We start from the raw sequence: 11,127 nt of genomic DNA on the forward strand, positions 1-11,127 counted from the left end.
TCTTACGGCTACACTAATCCAAATACCTCCTAGTTCCCGCCGTGGAAAGCCGAAAGAAGAAGCTTAGCAAAGCATGTTCATGTTTTCCATCTTTCCGGGGAACTTCCTTTTAAGCTCTGACCTTCTACGTTCCAGATCCTACATGTCCGGTCCGGAGACAAGTTTGATCTTCTTCCTTCTTTCTGAGAACACAAACAAGGAAAAACGAGACTTCGATTGGGAATATCCCACCATTCTCGAGGGATCATCGTTATACACTCGTGGTGGCGGAGTCACAGGCTCAGTGTATGTATGCACGAATGAGGTATGGTGAAAGTGTCTTTTCACATCAAACGTTCTAGAAAAAACTTATTATTTATGTTGAAGTAGAAGGACTAAACTCAGTAGGTCAGTCTAGCGCAAACGGCCAAGGTAGGGGAACAGCAGACAGCTAATTGTATGTAGCTAAGCAAAGAAACAGAAGCATAACCCCCCTCCCCCACGAGCTCATACAAGTTACATCCGACAACTTGACAAAAATACGGTTTCGGTTTCCAAGGAAATCACCAAAATTCGAGCCCTATCCTGCGAATCATGAAGCAAGAAATCTCCTCTCGGTGAAACGAAGAAGCAGAAGGAGAAGAAGAAGGAAATTTTCTTGGACAAGTCAGTCGGAATGTAGACATACATATAGCAGCAAGACTTGCCCTTCCTCTCTCTCTCCCAGATCATCAGCATCATCATCAGCTTTCCAATACATTCACTACAACAACAAGAACAACCACCACTACTCAAAACCCAATCAGCAATCATGCAATTCTTCACCCTCGCCCTCTTCGCGACTTCGTAAGCCACTCCCTTCACCCCATATACACATCCCCTCCAGACTCAACAAACAAAAAATATCTAACCCCCCCTCCCCCCAGCGCCCTCGCCATCTCCCTCCCCCAGTGGGATGCCCCCTCCAAATCTCCCTCTCGCCTCAGCAGCAGCAGCTCTCACAAGAAGAGCAACAGCGGCAAATCCCTCAGCAGCAAAGACTTTTCCTCTTCCTCTTCCTCTTCTCCTTCGTCGGAAGACTGCGACGGCGACGAAAACGGCTGCTACGCACACCAATGCAGCTGCGACCTCATCGATCCTTCTTCGGACTCGGCTCCTCAGCAAGATGATCATTTGGGTGAGGAGGCTTGTAATTATCTTGCTGAGAGTTATCCGAATTTGGTACGCTATCACCCCAACCTATCCATAAAAGTGTGAGAGAATTATTTGTTTGCTGATTTTTTTTTTGCTATAGTACTGGAATGTAGGAGAAGGATGTGTGGATTCTCACAACCGAGGAGTTTCGCCCGAGGGAATGAGGCAGGTGTGCTCTATGTTGGCGAAGGAGGAGTATGGAGAGGAGTATGATGCTCAGGCGAACTGTGCTTATTAGATTGAGAAGAGGAAGAGGAAGGAGGATGATGGGGGGGTAATTTGAATGAAGGGTTTTGATGAAGAGTACCAGGCAAAGAGTTATCATATATATCACAGGGTAGTAGTATCTCTTTACAGAAGGAGAGGTGAGGTGGGCAGTACACACACACACACATATCGAATCAGACATTGTATTATATCTTCAAGATTCACATCTATTTCTCCAACTTCAATGACAGCGCCACATCACTGCAGCAGTCGCAGAGCCAGTAAAAACTCACACAAAACAACCCTCATCACCATCATCCCCCCGAATATCCCTCGCAGCCCTCCTCGCAACAGCATAAACACTCGCCTGTAAATGACAAGTCGGCGGAGTCGGCAACGTACTCGAATCCACCACTCTCAACCCTCCCCCAAGACCCTTCACCCTCCAATTCCCATCCACCACATTCCCCAACGCACACGTACCAACAGGATGATAAAACGTCTGGGCAGTTTCCTGAATAGCCTTCCACAACCCTTCATCATCATCGTCCGCAACATGTGGTCCAGGGAAAATTTCCCTTTGAACGACGTGTTGCGTCATGCAGGGTTGTTGCATGATGCGGCGGAGTTGTTTGTAGCCGTGGAGGATTAGGGATTTGTCCACGGGGTGGCCGTAGTAGTTGCTGTTGATGAGGGGTGGGATGCGATAGGAGGAGGAATTGAGGCGGATGGATCCGGTGGATTGGGGTTGGATGAGAGCGACGAATGCACTGAGAGTGGAAGTGTTGGTGCCTATACCGGGGATTAGGGCGCCGTTGGTGAGTTGGTAGAGGAGCTGGCCGCGGTCATTTTTTTCTTCTTTTCCTTCTTCTTCTTTTGGATAGGTTCCATTAATTCCTCCCCATGAGGTGTTGTTGGGCCCTTGCGCGACAGCAAAAGGAGCAGAGGTTTGACCGAGGATTCCGCTTCCGTTTTGTGCGTAGGACATGTTGGACTGCTGACTGAAGGTCTGGTTTTGCATATATTTCCCCAGCGTCTCGACATGGGGATAGGCTTCGTAAGATATGACGGAGAAGTGGTGGTTGTAGAGATTAGAGCCTATGTGCGGTGCGTCCAGGACGAGCGGAATCGATAAGGCGCGAAGATCGTTCTGCGGACCTACACCAGACAGCAAGAGCAGCTTGGGAGTATTGATGGCACCACCGGCGAGGATGATCTCGCGGGCGTGGAGTTCATGCGTGGAGTTGTCGTTGATGTCATGGTATCGTACACCTATTGCTTGTTTATTCTCGAACAGGATTTTGCTAACCCAGGCGCCGTGCCGAATGTGCACGTTCGGACGGTCGGCCATTTTCCATCCAAAGGCGGTCAGGGCATAGCTCCTGGTACGGTTCGATGCGAGGATGGAGGATGCACCAGAAGTGACTCCCAGACTGTCGCCACCATTCAGGTCGACTTGAGGCAAGCCGAGAGCATCTTTCATCGCTTCCGTGAATTGCAGAGTCCAATCCATAGTGTCCGATGTTGCTGCAATCTGCAAAGGCCCATGGTCGTAGGCACTGGCGTTGAGGCGTGGATCGTAGGTCAAGACCTGTTCCTGATAGTGCGTCGTTGCTTTGAAGTCCTGGAACAAGTTCTCGTAACGTAGCCCGTGATTTCCGGAAATGGCAGCCCATTCATCGTAGATGGAGGGAGCCGCGCGACAATACGCCATATAGTTCACCGCACTTCCGCCACCCAGTGCGCGTCCTTGGCCCGCTGTGGGTGCCCGGCCTCCCAAGTTGGGATCCGGCTGCGACGTATATTGCCATAGATACTCGGTCTCAGTGAGGAGTGGCGCCAACAAGGGAGTGTTGACCATTGGCTCCTTAGGGCCTGTTCAATAACATATCGCCGATCTGTAAACCAACCTGCCGCAGGTGACTTGGCACGTATTGAACGCTTTTGATGGTTCTATATAATAGTCTTGATATATTGAACGCTTTGGCAGCTCTATCTACCTGCTACATATTCTTAAATCTACCCGCAGGTTGTTAACCTGCTACCGCAGGTTAACAACCTGCGGCATGTTTCCGGGTTTCCTATTTAGGTAATCCGGAACACCTGTCCGCAGGTTTCTACTAATGTTGCTATTTGGCAGCATTGCTTAGGGCCTGTTTAGTAGGCGTTTAGCCAATTCTCGACAGGTTGACAGATAGGTCGCGCAACCTACAGATTCGTACTAAACCTACGCTTTAATATTCGCAGGTAGCCGTAGGTACGAGTTGAAATACTATATCGTTTGTTTCGTATATTGTTTAATAGATTATTCCGTATTGTACTATAATATAAAGAGCCTACTACGGCTATACCCGTCTTAAGCTATACTACCTATACCTTATATACGATATATATAGTTAAATATCAGAGCAGTAGTATTTATAGCGTACGACGACGGCAAGCTTATATATAAACAGTAGGTATCTACTAACTTAATAATAGTATCTACTACTCTCGAATACCTATAAGCTTACTATCTTATACTACGTTTGAAATACCCCTCCGAATTAAGCGTAATACTAGTAAGAGTTAGAACTAACTCTTTAATAAGAAGGCAGATCGTAATACTATAGCTATACGAGCTACTTCGGCTTATATAAACACTAGGGCGATCGCTATAGAGGATATATCTATATCTCTACCGTCGCGCCCCGACTTGCCTACTAGGGCTTCCTCGTAGACCTAACCTTACGCTATTCTACCGACCGATCGCTCCGACTTACTAACTATACCTTCGTTATAGACTCCGTCTTCTGCTACTCCGTAGGACGATCCCTTGTCTATAGAGGATCTTAATCTAACTCTCGAGGAAGGTATAGGCTAATTTAGTAAGAGCTAGCCCTCTATCTATAGTAGTACCTACAATACGTATAGTTCTTAATCCTAGGATCCTACTAGTTATACCCTTAAAGAGGATAAAGAAGAGACTAGTAGTATAATAGATAATACTATTAGGGAAAGCTAGATTAATAGTTCTTAGAAGAGGGTCTAACGGGCGAAGTTTATATAGGATAAGGAGCGTATTCTTAAGCTTAAGGTACTAAAGATATACTCGGACTTTATCTATTTGAACCGCTATAGAGGTAGGGGTTTAAGAGCTAATAAGAAGTCTGCTATTGTAGTAGTAGTAATAAAGGCTATAAGAGAGATATACCTAGGGCAAGTAGACAGGCTATTATTAGTATTCTCTTAGGTAAAGACTAAGTTTAATTAGTATTAGCGGAAGACTACCGCTATTAAACGCCTTCTTAAGGTTAGTAGATAGGGTATAGACTAGAAGACTAGTATTGTTACTACGGGGAAGGAGACATAGAACAAGTATATACTTATAGATAGCTATAAGGAGGTACGCTAGTTACGTAACAATCCTCTACTAGGTATTAAGTAGTATCGTAATATATAGGGTACTAAGATAGCGATAGAGGAGTATACTACTAGTAGTGCCGCGGCTATATTAACCGTAGCAAAGACTAAGCAAGACAAGAAGCGTAAGCGCCTATCCGACGAGGAACAACCTACTACTTCGGAACCGGAGGAGACTACGCCTATAGACGAGCAAGAGGACGTAGACAATCCTAAAACACTAGGACCAAGTAGCGGTACGAATACCCGCCGTACCGGTACGATACCTATCTTGTCTAAGAAGGATAGTATCCGGAAGGTATCTAGTACTAAATTACTCGGTATCTAGATAAAAGAGGTATTTAGGGTAATTACTAACGCTAAATTAGTATCCGAGCGGAAACTATTAGAGGTACGGAGTCTAATATAGGAATTCTATACTTCTCGAGTCTATTAGCAAGTATGTCTACGCCTCTTTAATAAACAGCTATAGCAAGTCGCTACGTACGTAGAGGGTAACTACGAATATCGCCTTCGCTTTATAGCGATAGTCTAGAGCGATAACAATACAGACGATAGCTTTAACCGTAACGTCGCTCGGATTAACCTACTCTATAACCGGCGTTAAAAGTAGCTTGCCCGTATCGCTAAAGCCGAGGCCGTAGGCCGGAAGAGCTATACTATACTTACTCGCCGCGACGTTATCGAGAGTATTGACCTCGATGCAGTAAGACTATATAAGATTAGGCTTACTAACTCGGACGAAGAGGATACGGACGAGGAGGCAGAGCGGCGCTCTACCTCTATACTAGACTTGTTACGTCTAATTGTATAAGTATTCTAGTTTAGTAAGGCCCCCGGGGCCTTACCGATTTCTTATACTTACTACGGTCATTACTACTTAATATTGAACGCGGTTTAAGAACTGTATAATATTATATATACCTCTAACTTATATGCTATTCTACTATATATTTATATAATAATTAGTAAAATCAAGGTATCTTATTTACTTCTCTAACTTTCTGCCCTTTAGTAATTAGATAGTATATATAGTCCTACTATATATTAGAGGCAATCTTATCGTAGAACTTGTCTATCTCGCGCTCTTACTTAGCCTCGGAAGCGACGGTTGGTTAACGAGTGCCTATAGCCCCTTACTAATTAAATATATCCTCGGGTTAGGGTATTAGGATATCCTTCTATATCTATACGATCTTATCCCGGAAGAGGGTATTATTAGTATTAGCCCGTCCGATAAAGTTGTATAGCGCTATAAGGGCGTAGACTAGCTATATCTATATATATATAGAGTACTTTGTACGCTTCTTAAGTATATAGAAGCGGTTCTTAAGTACGCCGAACACTCGCTCTACGACATTACGGAGTAAGGAATAGCGTAGATTAAATAACTCCTTCTCGTCCGTAGGGCGCAAATCCGCTTGTAGCCTACTAGTATATATAGCAGATACTATAGGTTAAAGCTACTCTTTTAGATAATACCTTACCCTACCGGCAAATAGTAGTATTATTATATCCGACGAGATATATCTAGCGTCTGCAACGTAGTACTTCTCCTTCGGAAGGTTCCTACTAAATCCCTCTATATCTCTTACGTAGCTAAGTACTATAATATCTACCGTAGAGCCCTCCTATCTAGTAAGGACGTAGGTAAAAATATAACAGCTAGGCCTAGAGGCATATAGCCCTAGGGGGCGGTTAGGTATTTGAGTCTAAGGTATATTAGCCTAAGGCAGGACAGGCTGCGGGAGCAGTACGATCCGAGTCGTCGGGCGATCGGCTATTAGGCGACCGCCCGCGCGGCGTAGCGCCTACGTATGCTTAGCGTAGGGGTATATTATACGACGCCGCTCTCTCCTTTCCGAAGAACAAGAATTAGTTTGTTCCTTTTCCTACGCGGTAGGAAGGACGCTCTATACATTACTATATACCCCTACTCTTATATTTCTAATTCTTCTATCCTTCTAAAGGGTAGTGATCTATAGAGGTCCTATAGCCCTACGACAACAACGCGACCGTACCGTAGCTATAGCGTAGGCGGGCCGCGTTATCGGCGAAGTAGACGAAGATACCTAACCTTCCGAGGAGACGGTATCGGGCCCTATAAGTACCTAGGCAGACGGGAACCTAAGAGAGACTCCTTTCGAGGAGGCTCCTACCTAGCCGGAAGCCTACGTAGCCGACCCGTATACTAGACGTATATAGCTCGAGGAGGCAAATTAGCGTCTCTATATAGAGTTAGAAGTTTAGGCCCTCGAAAGGGAAAACTAACGTCTATAGGAACAAATTTAGGGCCGAGTGCTAACCCTAACTATTATAGTTACTATAGACGACGACGCCGAGCCCGACCTTCTTAACGGGCTCGAAGAAGACCTTAGGTCGATAGACCTACGCGACGTACGTAGACAGGCTACGAACCTACTATATAGCTCGTATTCTCTATATAGGGGTCCTAAGATTCGGGAACTAAAGCCCTTTAAAGGAGATACCGATAAAGAGTGCCGTAATTTTATTAGGTACCTCGAGGTCGTCTTCCTTAGCGCCCTCCGAGAATATCGAACCGACTAAGACAAGGTCCTATATAGTATTATATAGCTTGTAGGCGAAGCGTAGGAGACGTAGTACGACGAGCATTCCGACGTAATCCCCGAGGACTATACTTAGGAGGAATTCAAGGGATAGCTCTATAATACTATCGGCGATTAGTCAAACCGTTAGATCGGCGTAATAATCGAGTATAAAAGGGTATATTAAGGCCCGGACTAGAGCGTCCGTTATTTCGTAGTATAGCTCAGTTATCTAGAAGCCTAGTTTGACTATACGTAGGCGTAGCTAATACGCTACTTCCTCGCTAAGTTAAAGCCGTCGCTACGTAGGGACATCGTTAAGGGATATACTATCTCTAATACGCGAGTAGAGCTCGTAAACCTAGTAAGGCGCCTCGAGCAAGTAGACAACGCGCTAGTAGTCTATACTAAAGACGAGCCTTATCGGCGCGACTATAGTGCGTAGGGCAAACGCAAGCGTACCGAGAGCGACGTACCGCGAAGCCGCGACGATCGATAGGATCGAAGCAAGAGTAGGGCCCTATACGATAGACGTACTTTATCGACCGTAGCGACGTCGACGGTACGAGAGTACGAGAACCTAGAATATTACTCCTATAAGAAGAAGGGATATATCGCGACTAACTCCGTATACCCTAACTACGCGAGCCGCGACAAGGCGAATACGGTTTATAGGGTTACCGTACCTAAAGAGCAAGCGCCGAAAAAAGAGAAGGTATTAGAGGAGAGTCGTAAGCTCTAGATGCCTATCTCGATAGCGATACCCCCTTACCTATCTAGGTATACTATACCTACGTCCTCGAAGGACAAGTCGAGATATATAAGGGGCGTACCCCTACTACTATACTACTCGACGATACCGCTAACATCAACGTAGTATCGCGTAGCTTCGTACTAAAGTATAACCTCGCAGTCTGTAGGAACGTACTCCTACCGCCGGTAAGCTCGTTTATAGGCTAGTTAGGCTACTGCTACGGGGCGTACTATATCTATATAACCCTCGTAAACTCCGCGGGTAACGAGCGTACGATAGGCGGCTTGTTTTATATATATAATATACCGGAACCTAATCTTATCCTAGGACGGCCGTAGCGTCGTACCTAGTAAGTAGTAGTAGATAGTACTACCGACGAATAGCGCTACGGTAGCGAGCACTTATACGTTAAGATCCGAGAGGTACCTGATTTCTTTAAGGACCTAAAGAACTCGTCCTACGTATATATAGTAATAGTACGTAGGACAGACGTAGGGTTAGAGCTTGTAGAGTTACCGATAGAATATCGGGACTACTACGACGTCTTGTTTCCTATAGACGAATAGCGTAGCAAACTAGTAGACGGCGTAGAGCATACGATCGACCTACGGCTAGGCACCGTTCTACTATTCCGACCGTTATACTACTAGTCCGGCGCTAAACTTAAGCACCTATATAAATATATTACTAACGTACTAGAACACGACTAGATTGAGACTAGTATAAGTAAAGCAGGCGCGCCGGTACTATTTGTACTAAAGAAGGATAGTTCACTTCGATTGTACGTAGACTACCGCGGTCTAAACGAAATTACGGTAAAAAATCGGTACCCCCTACCCCTTATAGGCGAAACGCTAGATAGGCTTATAGGAGCCGAGTAGTTTACGTACCTAGACTTAGCCGATACCTACTACTGTATTAAGATTAAGGAAAGCGACCGCTAGAAGACTACGTTTCGTACGCGCTATAGCTACTTCTAGTATAAGGTTATACCTTTCGGTCTAACTAACGCCCCGGCAACGTTCTAGGCGTATATTAACAGAGCCCTAGCAGGATTAGTCGATATTACCTATATAGTGTACTTCGACGATATCCTTATCTATAGTAAAACACGCAAGCAGTATATAAAGGACGTACGCGAAGTGCTTAAGAGGCTCCGTAGATTCGTACTCTATATATAGCGCGTAAAGTGCAAATTCTTTATAAAGGAGGTCGATTACCTCGGGTTCGTCGTAACCCCTAGCAGCGTAAAAATAGACCCTCGTAGGGTAGACGCAATCGGAGCGTAGCTAATACTAACTACCTTAACGGAGGTATAGTCCTTTCTAGGATTTACGAATTTTTATCGTAGATTTATCTTCGAGTACTCGAGGATCGTAGTACCCTTAACGGCGCTATTAAAGGGAGCCGTAAAAGGTAGGAAGCTAGGACCGATCTAGTAGAGCGTAGCCGAGGAGTATATGTTTTAAGAGATTAAGCGGCGTTTCTAGTAAGCACCCCTATTAAGGCATTTTGACCCGGCGTTACGGCTACGGATCGAAAGCGACGCCTCGGCGTTTACTATCGTAGGTATCCTAAGCCAACTCTTCGGCTCTAAGTAGTACCCTATCGCTTTCTACTCCTATAAGATAATCCCCGTAGAATATAATTACGAGATATACGACTCGGAATTATTAGCGGTAGTCGAATTATTTAAAGCTTAGCGGCCGTACTATAAAGGTACCTAGTATACGGTTAAGGTACTCGTCGACTACGCTAATTTAAGAGGCTTTATAGGCGTAAAGAAACTTATAGGTCGATAGGCCCGTTAGGCGATATTCCTAGCGGCTTTCGATTTTACTATTACCTACTAGGTAGGTAAACGAAACCTAGCCGACGGTCCGTCGCGACGTAGCGATTACGTACGAGAGTTACGTAAGGTAACTAACCTCCTCCCTACCCTACAAACTAAGCTGTAGCTATAGGACGGACGTATACTAGAAGTAGACAGTCCGAAGGTATCGCGTATCCGTATTACCGGCGATCGCTTATACCGCGGCGTTAAGAGAAGTACCGACGCTAACCTATAGTAGTACTATACGTCGCCTATCCGCGTCGCCTAAGTAGTATTAAAAGACGAATAACCGTACGCGAACGTCTCCGACTTAATTCTAATATATACCTACGCGCTTATCTAGGCAGAACCTAACGTACGTATAGTATATAAGTAGGCGATAAGCAACTAGGGCATATTCGAGGACTACGTCGCCTAGGAAGGCAACTTGTAGGTAGGCGACGCGCTGTATATACCTAAGGACTACGCCCTTAGAGTATAGCTAATACGTATATACTACGACGACCCGTTAGTAGGACACTTCGGGAAGGATAAGACAACGGCCTTAATCCGAAGAAAGTACTCGTAGCTAGGGATAGCTACCGAGGTAGCAGAGTACGTCGCTACCTACGACGCCTATTAAAAGTCGAAAGCGCGACGCTACCGTCTATACGGCGAACTAGCTACGCTGCCTATACTAGAAAGGCCGTTCTAAGAATTAACCTAGGACTTTATTATAGACTTACTACTAAGCAAGCGTAGCGACCGCGTCTACGATACGATCCTCGTAATCGTCAATAGGTATACTAAAATAGTAACCTTCGTACTAACTACGAAGAAATGCACTAGCGTAGATCTAGTAAATATCCTAGTAAACGAAATCGTACGACGGTTCGGTATACCTATAGGTATTGTAAGCGATAGAGGCTCGGTATTTACGAGCTAGTTCTAGTTAGACTTCTGTTATAAGGCGTAGGTAAAACGTAGGCTTAGTATAGCGTTCTACGCGCAAACCGACGGTCAAACCGAACGGATGAACTAGATAATCGAGACGTACCTATATATCTACTGCTTAGAGCAGTAGGACGATTAGGCTAGTATACTAATATAAGCTAAATTCGCGTATAACAATAGCGACTACGCCGTATTAAAGATATTACTATTCAAAGTATTATATAGATTCAACCCGGAGCTAGCGACAAGTACGTATA

The 11,127-nt window shown here is 45.1% G+C and overlaps 2 protein-coding genes across 2 annotated transcripts; one reads left to right on the forward strand and one right to left on the reverse strand.

Moving 5' to 3' along the window:
* Nucleotides 1-149: 149 nt before the first annotated feature.
* SEPMUDRAFT_158185 (uncharacterized protein) lies at nt 150-1,411 on the forward strand (the record flags this gene model as incomplete). Its single annotated transcript, XM_016907774.1, has 4 exons — nt 150-304; nt 461-825; nt 866-1,200; nt 1,274-1,411. Exons 1-4 carry the CDS (start codon nt 288-290, stop codon nt 1,409-1,411), a joined length of 855 nt encoding a protein of 284 aa, XP_016758095.1. The 5' UTR covers nt 150-287.
* Nucleotides 1,412-1,669: 258 nt separating this feature from the next.
* Nucleotides 1,670-3,248, reverse strand: SEPMUDRAFT_165689 (alcohol oxidase; the record flags this gene model as incomplete). Its single annotated transcript, XM_016908184.1, has 1 exon — nt 1,670-3,248. Exon 1 carries the CDS (start codon nt 3,239-3,241, stop codon nt 1,670-1,672), a length of 1,572 nt encoding a protein of 523 aa, XP_016758096.1. The 5' UTR covers nt 3,242-3,248.
* Between the last annotated feature and the right edge of the window lie 7,879 nt (nt 3,249-11,127).

Source organism: Sphaerulina musiva, assembly GCF_000320565.1.
Source record: "Sphaerulina musiva SO2202 unplaced genomic scaffold SEPMUscaffold_9, whole genome shotgun sequence".
NCBI lineage: Eukaryota > Fungi > Ascomycota > Dothideomycetes > Mycosphaerellales > Mycosphaerellaceae > Sphaerulina > Sphaerulina musiva.